Raw genomic sequence first — 18996 nt, forward strand, 5'->3', positions numbered from 1 at the left:
TGAGGATTAAACAAGTTCAAATCAGTGATACTTTCTGGGCTATAAGAACTGGAGAAGTATGGGCAGTTGTGGTTATTTACATATGGGGAGTAGCTTGCTTTGGATATGTTTATAGTCCAGCAAGGGTTTTGTTTTGATAGTCAGTGCTTAGTATGTAGCAGACATACTCTTCCTTATACTTTTTTCTTCCAGATTTTTTATTCTCTCTTAAAGAATTATGTACTTGTGTGTCTGTGTGTGGGTATGTACATATGATTGCCTGTAGAGGCCAGAGGAGAGTGTCCAGTTCCTTGAGCTGAAGTTACATGTAGTTGTGAACTGATCGTGGCTCCTCTGTAAGAGCAGTATGTGCTCCTAAATGCTGAGATTGTCTCCTTATTGAGTTGTCTGCATGTGTCTTTGTGCATGTGCTAGTTGTAGTCTGTATGTGGAGATCATAGGACAGCTTACAGAAGTCAGTTCTTCTTTTGGTTCTTCTTCTACACCATATTGGTTCTGGGCTATCAAATTCGGGTTTCCAGGGATGTCTGTAAGTGCTTTTACCAGCCTAGCCATCCCCCTGGCCCCATACTTTGTTATTCATTTGGACATTATGACACTGTGCTGTACTCTCTGTTCTGACAGTTTATGACTGTATTTTCCTTCTCTCTTAGCAGCTTTGATTAACTTTAAAAAAAATTATTGTATTAGTTGCTTTTCTCATTGCTGTGACAAAATGCAACTTAAGAAAGAAAGGGAGAGTTTTATTCTGGCTTACAGTTCAAGGGCAGGGAAGGCATGGTGATAGGAGTGAGAAACCAGCTAGTTAAAGCGCATCCTCAGTCACAAAACGGGGTGATGAATGACAGTTCTTGGCTTACTTTTTCCTTTTTGTTTGTTCTTAATAAGGCAGTTGTAATGATTCTAATAATAAGACAACACAGAATACTCTGGGTATATTTAACTGATGCACCTAATTAGCTCTATAGTATGAAAATATATTTAATATATACTTATATAGTTTGGAAATGAATAATAGCATGGGAAATGTATTATGAGAAGTGCTAAAATTGACCTCACTAAGTAAAAAAAAAAAAAAAAAAAAAAATCAGTCTCAGAGGAACTGGAAGGGTGTGTCACTAAATGAAACCCTGGCAAAGATATAGATGAGTGTTAGTGATCAGGGATAGCATCCCTGCATGAGAAAACAGCTTACACAGTGTCACAGTTTTCAGTAATTGTGTTGTTGTGACAAGGTGTGGTAGACCCACAGGCATTTCTCTGCATAAAAGTTAAAGGAGTTAGGACTTAATCCTAAGGTGGTGTCACCTTAAGCAGAGGAAGGATTCAGATTACATTGTTATTTTACTTTTTAGGTTTTGTTTTATTTTTAAGCATAGTTTTATTAATTCTTTGAGAAGTTCATGTAGTATATTTTGATTCTGTTCACCCCACATTACCCCTAATTCCTCCCAGAACCTTCCTACCTCCCCACTGCCTCAGTTTCCTTTCTCTTTTTAAGGACCTGTCAAATTCAGTTTGTGCTGCCCATACTAATGAGTGTGGGGCTATCCACTGTAGACGTTACCCTTAAAGAGAACTGATTTTCTCCCCAGAAGCCATCACTGTCATTTGCTCCTCATGCGTGTGGGGTGGGGAGCTTGTGAGCCCCTCCTTTCTCTATGCTAGAATGGCCACTGGCCTCATCTTGTTCAGGCCCCACGGCTGCTGTGAGTTCATGAGTGTGGAGGCATTGGTTCAGCCTGGTCCTTCCTGACCTCTGCCTCTTGCAGTCAGTTCCATCCTTTCTGTAGAAAGTGTAACTATGAGGACTAAATTAGAGACTGCAGGCATGCTGTCAGATTGTAGCATCTATCCATGTAGGCAATAGTGTGAGGCTAAACAAGGCAATGGGGTGCAGAAGAGAGTGGCGAGCTGATAGAAGAGATGGAAAACAATAGATAATAGATTGACCTGTGAAATATGCATCAGGGCAAGGGCCGGAGGGCACGCACATGCTTGAGGTGTGGATTTCCCAAACTTTGTGAAATCCAACATTTCTAATAAATTTCAAACCCAAGCATCACCTTAAGAGCTGTAAAATTTTCTTGATGACCTTTCTTCAGGCAGGTGGCTTGATTGGTTTGTGAGACAGAGCTTGCTGACCAGTGCTCCTTAGCTGAGTGATGAGTGTGGAGTGCATTCCTCTGCTGGCCTCTGTGTAGTGTACCCTTAACATTTGCTGTTCTTAGTTGATTACAGGAGTCCTGGCTTTTAAAAAGCATAACTTTCTCATGAAACATCTTTTCCATAAATGGTTGAATTCGAATAAACATATGGGGCACATGCTATAGAATGTATAATGACACAGCAGTTTTGAATAAAGAGGCAAGTGTTTCTTGCACTCTACAATTGGCCTTTAGTGCCCTCTCTTGGCTGTTCGCTCTAAGACAGCATCTCAGTCTTCTTTATCAAAAGGGGAAACATGAGAGATGATTAGTGGGCAAAGCCACATGCTGGTCAGCATGATGACCTGAGTAAGCGGGAACCAACTCTAGCAAGTTGTCCTCTGATGCTGTGGTGCCCCCCCACACACATGCGTGCACATGAGCATGCATGCACACACACTTCAGTTTTCTTTCTATAAGCCACAAAGAAGCTATTTTTGGGTTCTGGCTTCCAGGAAAATTGTTTAAGATGCTCTGAATAACTAGGACACCAAGCCTGATTGCATTTAGTAAGCAAGTGCACTTGGCACTAGTTTGTGTTCTCAAGGAGACTGTCTTCCATGTAAATAACTAGTAACATGACTTTTCTGTAATAAATGAAATCCATTGTCTTTCCATAGCAGAAATATTTTCATTGTTTCTCAATGAATCTTCCTCATTATATAATGATCTTTCTAAAAGTTGTTTCTGTCAGCTACCATTATTAGAACATACTCATTCACCTCTTCAAGTTTTTGACTCAGTGAAATGGTATCGAGTATTCACAATGAACATAGACAAACATTTTATTTTTGATATATTTTACTGTTAGAGCCTTTCCAGTAATGTTTAGTGACCATTAATATGAAGCAATGCCTGCCTCCTTTGCATTTCATGTAGTTCTCCCCCCCCCCAATGAAAAGGCCTTTTGTCAAAACTTTCTAAATGAAGGACATAATTGTACACCTTATTTATTAGTATGTCAAACTTAAAATGTAATGGTTTCATGCATCAAAATGAAAGCACGTTGTGATTCATGGTTGCTGGTGACAAAATGAACAACTTTTTCATATTGCTGCTCTGATTGCCTGTGGATACATACTAGGTTCTCTGAATACCTCTGCTCTCTCCCTATACCATAGCTCCCTCTACTTGAAATTATCAGTGAAAATACAGTTTAACACTATATATACCTTACTACTAAAACCCCTTGGATTTTGTTTGTTTCTATATTTGAATTCTCTTCCTGAATATGTGGTGTTAAATATTAGATTATGCCAAAGTTCTGGTCTCTTAGGACCTTCTTAGAAAAAGAAGAAGCAAGGATTGTATTTGAAAGCATTATTCAAAGATTTAGCTATGTAACCTTTGTGGATGTCAGTATGTATACTTCGCTACAATCCTGTGCAGTGCTTTGAAAAGGATGTTGTCAAACCACAGGTGTGGAGACCACAACCAGAAGAGCCCCCAGCACTTCTCACAAATGCATTTTGGCAAATTTTTGTTTTGTTAATTCAAAGTGCTACAGTTGTACTACAAAACATGGCAGTTCCTTTTTCCCTCTCAGGAAGATTCTAATAGAAGCAGCAGCAGTAGAACCCTGTTTCGCTACTGTGGCCTGTGCAGAGTGGTACATGCAAGACAGCACAGCAGGAGCAAATGTGCTATGGCTCCTTAATGTAGAAGGCTTGGCAACAGAGCCACATTATAGCCATACCAGTAAGACTAACAGCTCTGCTGGGCCTGGGATCTTAGCAGCAAGGTGACATTCCTTTATTCAGAGTTCTACCTGACAGTTGTCATGATGCAGAGGAAATAGTAGAGCTTGGTGGTCAGGCCCAGCTGAAGTCTGCCTCTACCCCTGAACAGCGGCTAGTGGTTTCCAGTTTCCTTAACTTTCTCAGCATCACTTTCTGTCATCTGTCAAACTCAAACAGCAAGTTTGGTATGGTGGCTCACACCTGTAATCATAGCACTCAGTGAACTGAGGCAGGAGTTTTGAGTTCCAGGTTAGTTGTTTTACAGAGTGGTATTCCACAAACAGATGCATTGATAGGTCTGTTGTCTTCTGTGCCCAAATAAAAGAATACAGAGTTCTCCCACTGGCTTAAATAAAAATCTTCACATTGGTTGCTCATGAATTCCCTTTATATTGGAATCATTCTGATCAGGCCTTTAAACTCTGTCATAATTTTGATTATTTTAAAATATGTACTGTAAGCACATACATGTATGTGTGTTGCTGGTGTGTTGAAGCTACTCCTTTGCCAGGGAAGCTTTTTACCACAAAAGAGTTACTCATGTTTGTGTGTGTGTCTATATGAGTGTATGTGTAGATAAAGTACATGTACCTATGTACACTCAGAGGCCAGAAGAAGGTGCGGTGTTCTCTATCACTCCTGACTTTTTTATTTGAGGCAGGGCCTTTCTTTGAATCTTGGGCTGCCATTTTTTCCAATAGTCTGGAAACCAGCAAACCCCAGAAATCCTCCTGTGCCTGCCCCACTTAGAGTTGGGGTTATAGGTATTTGCAGCAATATCCAACTTGCTGTGTAATTACTGGGCTTCAAGCCCTTTTTCCTGTGAGTTTGGAATAAGTGCTCTTCACTGCTGACTCATGTCACCAGCTCCCAAATACACTTTTAAAATGATCTTTCTTCTTCTTCTGAGCTTGTGGTTTCCTAGAAGGACGCTGTATTTACTCAGATGAATGGTGAAGTAAGTTTCCCACTGTAAGTTTCCTCTTAGAGCCTATCTGTATGGACCATGGGGGAGTCATAGATGGCCCCATCGTTGTCCCACAATATAATTATGGCCTGAAAGTATCAGAGAGACTCTTACCTAACTGTTCTCAGATCTCTTGTGGTCAGTCACCAAATGTTTAAAGGACGAATGTACCTGAATTGAGCACTCAGACATGCAGGTGAAGCTGTTAAGCTTACATCTTCACCACGATATAAGCTGGTATTATAAGGTACATAGAATGATGTTTTCATTGATTTAAGCCCCTACAGAGTGTCAGATAAGCCTTCTTAAGCTTGCGTGGTTATTTTCAAGGACCTGACTTTCTTTCATTTAATTTGTAGGACCCCTTGGATCCCACAAGGTCAGTTATTGTGATTCGCTCCTTGGTAGCAGATGGAGTGGCAGAAAGAAGTGGGGAACTTTTACCTGGAGACCGTCTAGTCTCGGTCAATGAATTCTCGTTGGACAATGCCACACTTGCTGAGGCTGTGGAAGTGTTGAAGGCTGTGCCCCCAGGTGCTGTACATCTTGGCATCTGTAAGCCTTTGGTGGTAAGTTTTGAACTCAGTTTATATAGGTAGTGGTAACAGTGCAGTACTTAGCAACATGAATTTGGAAGACAAATATGCCTCTCCTATAAGGCTTGAATTGTGTCAGTAAGGCAAATAAAACTAGTACTGTAAAGAACACAGACCAGGGGAAACTTAACTCAGATTTACTTTATTTCAGTATAGGTGTCTGAGGTTTTTGCATATGAGTGCAGTGCCCCAAGAGGCCAGAAGAGGGCATCAGAATCCCTGTGACTGTAGTTAGAGGTGATTATAAGCCACCCTCACTCAGTGGGCTCTGGAACCCATACTCTTGTTCTGTAAGAGCAGTAAGCAAATTATTTCTCAATGACCTTGATTTACATCATCAGAGCAATTTTCAGGAATAAAGGCGACATCATTAGTGATTGCTCACTACTGGCATTTCTAATCTTGCTTCTGCCATTTGTACTATAGAGTACCTTCAGGCTTCTAAAGCAGACTCCTAAGTTCTATTCATATTCCTTATATGTATATTAAAATACATAATTTTGATTTTTAATTTTAGAGCAGTGGTTCTCAATCTTCCCAGTGCTGTGGTTGTTTAACACAATCCTTATGAAGTGGTGACCCCGCCCTTACATTATTTTGTTGCTACTTAACAACTGTAATATTGCTACAGTTATGAATCATAATGTAAATATCTGACATGCAGGGTATCTCTATGTGACTCCTGTGAAACGGTCATTTAACTCAAAAGGGGTCGCAACCAACCTGTTAGGAACTCCTGTGTTCAGAATGATGTTAGGTACAGTGAGATGAAATTCATAAACTGTATTATTTTTGTCCATATGGGATGGCATTTTTATACATTCTTGTCATCAGCATGTGTGGTGGCCTCTAGTACTGATGGTCTTTCTGTGGTCCAGCTGTCTTATGGTTTGATGTGCTGTCATGCTACTGCTCTTAATTGTTGGTTCCCTAAAATTATGTTGTTGAGGTTCTCAGTGCAAAACAAGTACTTGATTATTTTTATTTAGTTTTAAATGAACATTTATTATACATCACTATACATTTTAAGCCTATCACATATATTGATTAATGTTGTCTTCAAAGCAAGTTTAAGAACCCTCCTCTTTTCATTGTCATTACAAATGAGCCAATGGAGGCACAGAGATGCCTCCTAAGTTTTATAATTAGTAGGGAGTGGGGTCAAAATAAGGGCGTGGCTGGATAGTTTCAGTCTTGTATCCTTTCTTAGCCACAGCACTATGTGATCTTGCATTATGATAATGTCCTGTTTAGTTTGTATGCATATATCTGAACAGTCATTTGGTTGTGGTAGGTTGTCAGACTGAGTTTCAAGAATGCCATTTCTAGCTTTGCTCTGAAAAACTCAGTGAGTTTCTGACTTAAGGGTTCATAAGCCGCTTCGTAAGAGGCCAGTGGGAGACATTTACATGGAGACCCCGAGACCCCGCTCTCAGGCAGGTCAATTGAGTCCTTCACAGTCTTTTTCCCAGTGGCTGACCTACATAGTTCTGATGCAGACTTTTTCATTTCACAGACGGTGATCAAGTAGACCAGCTTTACTCTATGAATCTTTTATAAAAATGTTTAATGAAATGAGTAAGACTAAAGAGCTAAATTCTTGATTCTAAAATTCTTTTAATGTGTGAGATATATTAGCATGTTACATGATAGTAGTTCAGACACCCCACTAGCTTGACAGTTAGTGAGAGGTAGGTGTGTGTGTGTGTGTGTGTGTGTGTGTGTGTGTGTGTGTTTTTTGAGCAATTTGTTGTACTGTTTTTGCATTAGGAAACTGCTATGTGGCCCTTGAACACAATTTTGGTGCTAGGGATTGATTTCAGGGCTTTCCTATGCTAGGCTCATACCCTACCATCATTGCATTTTTTTTTTTTTTTTTTTTTTTTTTTTGTTCCTATATTACATACCAGACTATCTGGATATAACACCTATCACTGAAAATTATGTCTAGTATATGGCTAACCAATTTCTTGACTTTTTCATATAGGAAATGTACTGCCATAGGCAACAGATGGTAACATGAAATATGAGTGTGGTTTTAGATAAGTTAAGGAAGAATACAATAAGATTTTTATGAATTTCATCTTTTATGTTGTAGCAAGTATTTTGTCTATATTTTCACTGATAATTATTTGCTAGATTATCCTGGCTGCATGGGAAAATCCTTAACCCTGTAAGACAGAAGCAACCCAGCCTTTCCCTTTCATCAGCCTTAGGAAGTCTGAGGCCGTGTGGGAACACAGACCCTCTTACCCACAAGTGCACTTCCCCCTGAAGGAGGGCTGCAGAGAATGACCCTAGAGCACTGCTCAGAGAGGGTTTGGAGCCCCACTGTGAGCTGGAACTTGGTTCACAGTTCTTCTTCGGAGTCTGAGTCTGCCATGGTAGTTAAGGATGAGAGGCAAAGGTTAAGGGAAAGTGCCTGGGACAGTAGAGAACTCGGAATAAACAGTACATGGATGCCTGTGTGGAGGCAGGAAGAATGTAAGTAAAAAAAAGCCAAAGTCAGGCTGAAGCAGAAAGACTGTAGATGTGTAGCAGAACAGTATTACTTCTGTCATATTAAGTCATATAATAACTGTCATCATAGAATACAATGGTACATTATCATCTTATCCATGACAGCAATTTATCTTTTCTTCTGCAGACTTGCTCAAACATACTGGATTAAAAACAAAAAACAAAAACAATAAATTGGCTTTCAAAACTACACTGTGTCTTTGGCACTAGGCATACCACACTGGCCCTGGAACCCTTGGCTGTAGAGCTATGGCTTACTCTGTGGTTCCAAGTTTGTGCACCATGAGGCCTTTTCACCCCACCATCCACCTTACCAAACTGTAGTGGTGACTGAGAACCTGGGCTCTGGAGTCAGATTCTGGACATGTAACCATTGAGTGACTAGTGCTAATGGAGCCCTTTCCTCATCAGTAAGGTGACCTCTTTTTAGAGTGCCTGATAATAACTAACACATTAGTGTTAAAGCTCCTAAGCCTGTGTTTGGTGCAGAGATCACATCCTAGCTATATCTGCAAGGCCTTTTCCTGGGTGACTGGTTTTTCTTAAAGAATACTTAAGAGTTGATCCATTTTGGCCTAAGGTTCATTTCTGTGTGGGTGAAAGTTTGCTTTGTTCACATTTGTATGGATTTTATTGAATGATTGCACTGGTGAGAACTATCGGAATAAGAGGAGTTGAAACTGAAGGATTTTCTTGATCATAAATTGGTTTTTATTTTCAGGAAGATGAGAAGGAAGAAAGTTTTATTTTACATTCAAAGAACAATGAAGACAGCAGTGAACCTTCAGAAACTGTTCATGACATACAATCATCTTTAATCCTCGAGGCACCTAAGGTATTTGGTAGAATTACTTGCTATTTGATGATTTTGTTGTTGTTGTTGTTGTAAGTTAAAGTTACAATAAAAACGTATACTTGTCCCCACTCACTCAGATTAACAGTTACAAATTAATTAACTCCCTTCACACCTCTGCCATCACAGGTATGTCCTGTCAGCTTCCCCTCTCTTTTTTTTTAAATATGTATTTTTTTTATTTTATGTATGAGTGACCTGTCTTCAGGCACACCAGAAGAGGGCAACAGATCCCATTACAGATGGTTGTGAGCCACCATGTGGTTGGTGGGAATTGAACTCAGAATCTCTAGAAAAGCAGCCACTGCTCTTAACTGCTGAGCCATTTCTCAAGCCCCAGCTTCCCTCTCATTAATTAATTTTTTTAATTTTTTTTATTTAGTCTTACATTGTTCCTTTAAATGATATAAGATGTAAAACATTTTCAAAAAACCAACACTGTGGTTAGCAGAATGGCTCAGTTATGGCCCTGAGTTCAGTTCTGGAGCCTACAACGTGGAAGGATAAAGCTGACTCCCATAAGTTATCTTTGATCTCCATATATCTTGTAGGGCATATATCTTCCTCCACCCCCAAATTAATAAATAAATGTAAAAATATGCATAAAAGAACAAACATTTTTTTGAGTTTTTTTTTTTTCATTAACTTATTTTTTAGATCCAATTGCAGTTCCCTTCCCTCCTTTTCTCACACCCCCTCCACTACCCCTCTCCTCCCATCTACCCCTCACCCTCCCATGGAGAGGGTAAGGCCTCAGATAGGAAGTCTATTGAGTCTGTCCCATCATCTTGTTGAGGCAGGACCAAGGCATCTGTCCACCCCCCACACCCATGTCTAGGCTGGGCAAGGTATCTCTCTATAGAATGAGCTACACTAAGTCAGTTTGTGCATTAGAATTTAGATCTTGAACCCACTGCCAGTGGCCTTATATATTGTCCCAGTCACACCATTGTCACTTATATTAAGGGAGTCTAGTTCTGTCTTATGCTGGAAGAATAAACATTTTAAAGCACTAATATAAACCTAAAATTTGCAATGGAATACATAATGGAAAACAGACATCCATGTAAAATGCTATAGAAAATGGAGCTAAACATATAGTTTTATAATTGAATACTTTCCAAAGATTATCTACTCAAACCCCTTTGATACTGTAGTCATAGACAGTATATGTTGAGCTTCCCCTTCTATTCCCAAAGTCTACTGTATTCTTCATTTTACCTGTTAACAGATGTTTAGTAACATTCCTGATATATATGCAGTGTCTCAGGCTGATAAGCATTCCCACAATGTCCATCACACTTTTAAATGTTTAGACACTTTGTGTTAAAATTTTATAATTGTAGTATTTTCAAATGTATCCTCTGTTTTAAATCAGGTTACAGTATTGGTTCACTGTTTCAGTGTGAAGCCTGAGAAAGCAGGCTTAAAGAGAAAGCAGAGGGGCATCTTGATTGTTGGAATTTACACTAGGTAGTGCTTAATGGGTGGGGCTCACAGTAGGGAGGAGTGTGGATCTTCAGGGGATATGGCCTTTGTGCTCAGCAGGCACAGGCTTCCCAGAGTTAGGTCAGAGGCTCAGCAAAAACCATGCTGCATTCATTCCTCTTTATCATATTCTCAATGTCATGACTTAGTAAAAGCAAATTATACAAAGTACTTGAGGCATATAGCTATGTCTTTAATTATGAGGTTTTTTTGTTTGGTTGGTTTTTTAAGGGCTAGAGGTATAGCTCAGTAGTAGAATGTTGCCTACCATGTGCAAGGCCTTAGGTTCAATCCTCAGTCCTTAAAAAAAATAAATAAATAAAAGAGAATGTGTTTTGAACATTCAGATAGTGTTGACTTCTTTTGAGTTACTCATACTTGACCACACTGAACTTTTCAGTCTTTGCTGTCTTAAGTATGAAGTGATTTTGACCTTACAAACTACATTTTATGTTAGGTACGAGTTGCATATTGATGCAGTGTTTTAACTAATCCCTCCTGGTGGTAGAGAATTGTCAGGCAAGTAGGGGCTTCTCCTTCTTTACTCCATGCCCGAGTTCTGGACTGTGTAAAATGAGCTGTGGCTTCTTCTTGTTTGGTGATGCAAGGAGCAGTTGACTCTGATCATGCATTGACTGAAGCTGTTGTGTACTGCCCTTTTTTGGGTTGAGGTGTATAATGCAGTTTTAAGACAAGTGGAGCTTAACATTTTTTAAAAACTTTTATTTGCAGGGATTTAGAGACGAGCCATATCTTGAAGAACTTGTGGATGAACCATTTCTAGATCTGGGAAAGTCTTTACAGTTCCAACAAAAAGAAATGGATACCAGCTCAGAAGCCTGGGAAATGCATGAATTTCTGAGCCCTCCACTGGAGGGAGGGGGCGAGGAAAGAGAGATGCTTGTTGATGAGGAATATGAAGTCTATCAAGATCACCTCCGGGCCATGGAGTTACACCCACCACCACCACACATTCAGGAGGCCACACATGCACCTTCCAGGCAGGAACGCCAGGTTGGCACACAGTGGCTGCCTGCTAACCTCTCAGGAGGGGAAGCACCCGAGTGTCATGATGCAGATTCCATGAGGAGTGCATATTCCCAGGAGAGGCAACAGTATAGCTACAGCACCTCAGACATGGTATGGCTTTCCTACACAGCCCCTGTCTCCTCCCCGCTCTGGCCCTCCCTCACTCATGTTACTTCCACAGAGAAAGCAGAAACGAAATGGGCTTTTCCCAGTTAGGATGGCTTACAAGATCCACTGCCAGCAGTGTAGCTGTGGACATGCGGTCATCCTTTTCCTATTACATCTGTGAGCTGTGGTTACCTTCCTGGTTGAGTGGTTTCCCGTATGCTCTGTGTGTGTGTGTGTGTGTGTGTGTGTGTGTGTGTATGACATTTCTAATTTCTAAGTTCAATAAAGACTTCTTTTAGTCATTAAGATTTTCTTTTAAATTCCCTTAGGGGAACGTGGCTATGCGTTTCTTGTATAGTATATTTGTCAGGGTAAATCCAGGCAAAATTAACACAAAGTATGTTTTTTTTTATTATCTCCCTGTTCATATGTGGTGCATCAGTAGTGGAAATCAGAGAATTATGTTCAGATTTGAGACTGTGCCTGTTTACAACTTGGCAGCATTACCGTTTAATAGGTTTATCCTTAGTATTAAACTACCAGTAAACTTGATTTTTAAATAAAATTATACTTAATTAGTTGCCTGTTGAATTTTTTAATGTTTTTATTTTTTAAATGTATTTCCTGGTCTGAATTAATTTTCAGACAAACGAAAAGAGAGTTATTATGGTTGGTGTATATTTATTTACTTTATTTAAGTTTAGTTTTAGTTTTATTATGTGTATAGGTATTTTTCCTGCATGTGTGTATGTGTACCATGTCCATGAATGGTACCTGGAGAGACTAGGACAGGATGTCAGATCCCCTGGAACTGGAGTTACAGATTCTTGTGAGGTCTCATGTTGACTCTGGGAATCAAACCAGGATCTTCTGCAAGATCAGCAAGTGCTCTTAACAACTGAGCCACCTTGACTGCCCTAGATAAAGGGTATCTTTTGAAGGTGTGCTGGTGTTGTGCTCACACATAGGCCCCTGTTCCCTGAGCTCAGTCTGATCCCTTTCTGTGTGATGAGCAAAGCAAGTGGAGGTTGTGCCTTCTCCCTTGCCATCCTTGGACATTTCGTCTCTTTCACTCCTGCAAATCCTCTGGGTTCCTCTGCTGGGCAAGGTGCTCTCCAAGCTGTGTTGATGAAGCCTCAAGATTCCCCCCAGCAGAGGGTTCTGGGCAGCCTACCAAGGAACAGATGTTTTCAATTTGTAAATGATCTTGGCTATGGGAAGTAGTGACACTGAATTGCCTGGTGTACTCCAGTGACAATGGCTTTCATTCTTTGCCAGCCCTTCCCTGCATCCTAAGTGCTCAGTTTCACACTGAATATTCACTTACATAAGCATACTACAATCAGACTACTGAACATGTGCACACATGTGTGACTGCTGTTTCCCATAAAAGAAAAGTTTTATTCATCTAAATAAAAGACAATTTTAAATACTGGTCCAGTTTCCAGTTTGCTACTTAAACTTTTAAGATGAGAGGTGAAATATAAGTCAGAATGTTTACTCACTACATCTAGTCAAACATTCATATTTTAAAGTTGTATCATGATAATTTTTGTATATATGTGCCTTTAGTTAATATCATTTAATAATATTATAATATTAATGTAAATTTATATTATATATTATATTGTATTTATATAACATTATATAATTATATATTATATCTAATATTATATAATAATATTAATATAAATTGATGGTATTAATATAAATAATAATATTTAATAATCTTTAATATTAATATAAATATTAATATCATTTAAATTATTTCAGTGTATATTTAATGTCTGTATCTCTGTTCACATCAATCCCTTTCAGATCATTCAACACTTTCCCAAGTACATCATCTTCATTTTTATCTTGTTTGAGATACAGCAGTTCTTTTATTTGTACTTGTTAGTTTGCTTTTGGATGCTGTGATAAAACACACTGACTGAAATCAGTCTAGGACAGGAAAGGTTTGTTTCAGCTTGTACTTCCAGGTCACTGTCCATCATTGATGAAGTCAAGGCGGGAACGCAAGCAAGAACTGAAGCAGAAATACCTAACTGCTTGTTGGCTTGGTCTTCGTCTCAGCCCAGGCCCATCTGCCGGGAGAGCTGAGGGCTTAGATCTTAGACTTCGAGAGAGAGTGCACTGGGAGTGGCACCAGGCTTTGAAACCTCAGAGCTCTCCCCCTGCAAGGTCATTATGTCCTAACCTACCAAAAAGGGATCGAATATTCAACCATCCCAGCCATTGGCTGGCCTCATTGAAACCAGCACAGTGCCTGACTCCCGTTTTGTGTGCCTCACTAATTCAGTCATGCTTGCTTGTTATGAATACTTTCTTATGTAGAAAGAGTAACTTAGACTTCCAAATAAAATTCTGCCTGAAGAACTGGTCCGTTTTCACACATAGACTGTTACGGCTTCAGATTAAAATAGCCAAATATGTGTTCATAGTATTTACATTTAACCATTTGTATTTCAAAATATGCAAGATATTAAATCTTTCTTCTTCTCACATTGAATTATATGATTTAATGTTATAGGATATATTAATGAAGGTTGTTTCAGCTCTAATATAGTCTGAAAAGCTATCACTTGATTTTTTTCAAATTATTACACCTTCTTACTTGACATTAATTCCCTTATTCAGTGATGGTGGGGTGGGCTTGGGTCTTTGTTTGCTTCTCAGTACTGATGGGCCTCAGGAAACATAACTTAATCATGAAACCCATGATCTAGTTTGGATTGAACGTCCCTGATCCGAAATGTTTGGTACCATATTAGCATTATGCAATGAAGTATGATAGGCGTGAGAACTAAGTCCAAAACCAGAATTTGTTTGTCTCATTTGTACTTGTATAGCCTGAAATTTATAAATACTTCACATAAGAATAAAATACTTTATATAGTATTTTTAGTGGCCTATATTCTGTCATATGAAGTCACTTAATGTAATTTTCTACCTGTGTAATGTTGTTACTTACAAATTTCAGATTTAAGATTAAGCTAAGGTGTTTAACCTATATATTATAATCCGTGAGATGATTTAAAACTGTATTCAGATGACTTATGAGCATGTCGTTCCCAGCACCTATTTAGGACTGCCCTCTGGAGTGTCCAGGGACATTGCTGCTTCTGTCTTTGTAAGGTTGTATTTGTGATATACAAATAATACACGAGAAGCTCAAATGTCCATCCTTCACCACCCACATATTCTTAGTTAAAAGGTGAACCATGAAATTTTCTGTATTAGACACTTTTTGGGCATATAGTTTGGTGGCATTAAATATAGTCACACTGTTGTGTGGCCACCGTCTGTTCACTGTAGAACCCTATCTTCCTACACAGAAACAGGGAGACCAGGGAACAAGAAGCACCCTCCCCTTACCCGGTGTTCCCTGGCACTCACTGAAATTCTGTCTCGTGTTTTAAGAACTGACTACTTCATGGAAAGGAAGTTGTGAAGATTATCCTTATGTGTCTGACTTATTTAACTTAGCATAAGCTCTTCAAGGTCCATTCACATTGCAGTGTATGTCAGACATCCTCATTAAGACGGAATAATTCACCCTGTATGTCTCAATGGGAAATCTTTTCTTCTGTCCCTTTCCGCTCAGACCGAGGAGAGTATCATTTAAAGTGAGAGAAGACATTAGCAGCGGATGAGAAAAGGTTTGTGTGGGTAGAACAAATAGGTTCGTGTAGGAAACCCAAATGAACTTTTAGGGGGCAATCCTGAGATGTGGCGGTGTTTATTTTTTTGGGTGTCAGGGGTGCTGCCATCTTCAGGTGTCCATGTGTGCATATTAGGCCTACTGTTGTTTCTGGGAGTAGGCCCAGCTGCCTTGACATGTGACAGCTTGTTTTCCACAAGTGGCTTCTTGCCCTCACCCCTCCCCTGACACACCTTTCCATTTTTTGAGGCAGGGTCTTGTGTCATCAGCCTTGAAATCAACTTGCCTCTGGTTCTCAGGTGCTGAGCTCATAGGCAAATGTCATTGGACAGCTGCTGCTTTTGGTCACTTGAAGAAAGTTCTAAGAAGGGCTTTTTTTTTTTTTTTTTTTTTTTGGTCTTCAAAATAAGGTGATATTACCTTAAAGTCATCTTTGTAGCATCTTATAGTTTCAGAGAATCTTCTCATGTGTACCACATTTTGGCTTTCCATGTACATGTTGGGTACTGAACCCCGGTCCACTATAAGGGCTGTGAGTGCTTTGAGCTACCAAGCCATGACTGGGACCAGCAGATTGTTCCCCAGTGACCGGGTCCTGAAAGAAAGGACCATGGGAACAGAAGATAATGATAGAAGCGAAGATGAGAAAATCTAGGACTTGGAGGTCTTGTACAAGCTGTATCTTAGGCCAAACTAGTTTATTACTAACTATGGCATGGTATATAACATTTCTAGTGGAGAAAAGGGACAGAGAAAGCAGTCTGCCATACAATGGGACTAAGCAGGAAGCTAATTAAACAATGTTGCACAAGGGAACACAGTGTATCTCAAGTGCATTATACATTGAGCACACGGAAATTTTGGGACTGATAATCAGAGCCAAATATGGTAGGTTGATTGCGTTCTTGAGATATGAAATCTTACTGCCCCCAAGGCGCTGACCTCAGGCCATTACCAGCTTTGTCAATCATATTCATGGTTTTAGAGAAGGAACTTTCTTCTCTATACATGGGCCTCAAGGAAAGCCCAGGTTGATCAGTCTAGCTCTCAACAGAGCCATGTCTCCAGTCCTCCACCTTTACTGTTCTTGGATAATGTTGCTAAAAATATTGGTGTATAAATACCTGTTCAAGTCTTGTTTTCAGTTCTCTTACGGTGCCAGCCCAGATCATAATTGGCAATTGCAAAGGATCCTGGGGGTTTATTTGGGAATGACAGCAGCACTGTGGGAGTGCCCAGGTCACAGTGGTCAGTAAGCATTTTCAGGACTCTAAGGCAGGGTTTTAAGAGAGAAATTACTATTACAGTATTGAATTTGAAGTTCCTGGTCTTGAAGTCCTAAAGCAGGAGTTAGTCCAGCTTATTAGTGGAAATGCGTATGAGGTCAGTATTCTGTCGGAAGTGCCCTGTCTGGGTTATTGCAGAGCTAACAAATGCTAAACATTGTAAATGAAATCTGCTTGTTTTGTGGCATGTAAGCATGGTGTGGATGGGAGTGACCCTTGGGAATAGCTGATCATGGTGGGACATGGGATGTATGAGCCAGGTGCTTGTAATCCCATCATTTGGGAGGTGGAGAAAGGAGGATCCCGAGTTCAGAATCAACGTTTGCTGGATAGTAAATTTGAAATTAGTGCAGTGTTAGACCCTGTCTTATAAATCCAATAGGAAAAAAAAAAAAAAAAAAAAAAAAAAGACCTTGATAAGGACCTTAGGGCAAGCATGGTTCTGAATTCCATATTCTCTGGTTGTGATCTCAAGTTGATGTCATCAGATGGTCACGGTTAGTTTTTGTCTGAACATTGTACCATGGAATGTTCAGTGTCCTGCCTTTCCACACCCTTGTTAACACCCTTGTTAATGCTGGTTTGCCTGAGTCTTTAAATTTTGTGTTTGTAAATAGCAAGTGTGTCCTACTGTGTGATTTGAGATGCCATCTTGCCAGTAACCCAGTAGGTTAGTTAGTAGCCTTATTGTTGGGAAAGGAGAGGATGGACACCAACAAAAAACCTAAAGGAGAGAGGGTTGCTTTGGGTCATGGTTTTGTAGTTATTTCTACCCGTTTACTATAGCATTGCAGGGTAGGCACAATGGTGTGAACAGTTCCTGTTAGCAGGAATGTGTGGGTCAGGCTTGTTCAGTGGTAGTGTGAACAGGTAACAGGAAGTACAGGCTGAAACCAGAGGTGACTGGAGCCCTCGGAGGCTCCTCCCTACTGGCCAGTTGCTGTGAGCCAGGCCCTGCCTTCTTAAAGTTTCACAGTCTTCAGACTGTCACCACATGTACTCAAAATATTCCTTTATGTGATTTCAGGTTTAAAAAGCACTCTGGCTGGCTATGAGTTCTAGATTCTCTTGCCTTAGACTTCTTTGAGTATTAGAATATAGAGCTGAGATTACAGACACACAGCACCACACATACCTTATTATGACTTCTATTCAATTTTCGTTAATTAGTGATTAGTAACGTTAAGCATCTTTTTATGTGCTCATTGACCTAATATGTCCTTACATTGCAACTGGCTGCCCATATTTTAAACATCTTGTTTTTTTTTTGTTTGTGGGTTGTTGGTTTTTGTTTGGCTTCAGGATTTTGTACCAGACTGACAATATATTCATTTTTTCTTTATTTATAAAAAATAACCGAAATTCAATTTTCTGAATATCCAACCATTTAGATTTGCTTTACTGAGGGCTGGAGAGAGACAGTTCAGTGATTGCTCTTCTATAGTACCTACCAGGCAGGCAATAAGGGGCACAAATAAGCATGCGGGCAAACACCCAAACACATAAAATAAAAATAATAAAATTCAAGTCTGCTTTACCGAAATCCAGATTTGGGGTGATTTTTTTCTTGCTTTCCAGTTACTATTAACAGCACTGCCACTGGCAATATGAAATATCCCAATCAGCCAAAAATACAGCAAAATGTTTTCGTTTTTAAGTACTGCCTTCTATCTCCTCCTTTCCCTTCTCTGAGAAGTTATGACTGCTTTTAGTACAGTCTGATAGCTAGTCACACCATACTTCTCATGTAATATTTGAGTTTTGTGGTGCATTGCCAGCTCCACTGGGTAGCTGATATTATGTTCTTCTCTGTGATGGTGATTTGTTTTGTTTGAGAAAGCTGGCAGGAATTAGCCTAGCCGTTCATCAGCCTGTCTTCTCTGTCACTGAACTCTGACTATTATAATTCTATAGAAAGTGGAAAATTTAAACTTCCCATTTTTATTTTGAACCATCAAAATCTCCAAGAATAAAAACCGGTAGTACTCTTCATGATGGTACATGTTTATAATTCCAGCAGTCAGGAGTTGGATGCAGGAGGACCACAAATTGAGGCTAGCCAGGCTTATTGAGCTGGACTCTGAATGCAAAAAGTAAAACCAAATACTTTTTTTAAAAAATTCTATTCTCTTAAATTAGTTAAATATACTTATGGTGAGCATAAACTTTAATTCATGCTCACAGAAATTTATGACAATTTGTGTTCTGTATCTATGAGTGTGAGCTGCTATAATGAACTGGGTGGCTTATTAACATCAGAAATTTATGTATTACCCTTTGGAGGCCAAGAGGTCTAAGGTCTAAGGCCCGGGTGTCAATAGCTTCGATGCTTGGGAAGGGTTCAATTTAGAGTTCATAAGTGAAATTTTCTATAAGGGGTTATTTAGAAATCTCTCATTGGGCCTTTTTCTTTCAAGACACTGATTTCTTTCATAATTCCTTGGCGTTTATGACCTGATTACCTCGATGGAGGCCTGCCTCCTCCCACCTCTTCTTGGGAGCTGTGGAGGCAGACAAATCCAGTTTCTATCCCTGCAGA

General features: G+C 39.6%; 1 protein-coding gene across 1 annotated transcript in view; it reads left to right on the forward strand.

The window, feature by feature from the left end:
• Positions 1 to 18996, forward strand: part of Patj (PATJ crumbs cell polarity complex component) — a 292270-nt gene that overhangs the window by 66372 nt on the left and 206902 nt on the right. The window contains exons 17-19 of the mRNA XM_051188206.1: positions 5273 to 5482; positions 8751 to 8864; positions 11103 to 11510. Of these exons, the coding sequence (XP_051044163.1) occupies positions 5273 to 5482; positions 8751 to 8864; positions 11103 to 11510 (732 nt within the window). The remainder of the gene's footprint in view (positions 1 to 5272; positions 5483 to 8750; positions 8865 to 11102; positions 11511 to 18996) is intronic.

Source organism: Phodopus roborovskii, unplaced genomic scaffold (assembly GCF_943737965.1).
Source record: "Phodopus roborovskii unplaced genomic scaffold, PHOROB, whole genome shotgun sequence".
NCBI classification, from domain to species: domain Eukaryota; kingdom Metazoa; phylum Chordata; class Mammalia; order Rodentia; family Cricetidae; genus Phodopus; species Phodopus roborovskii.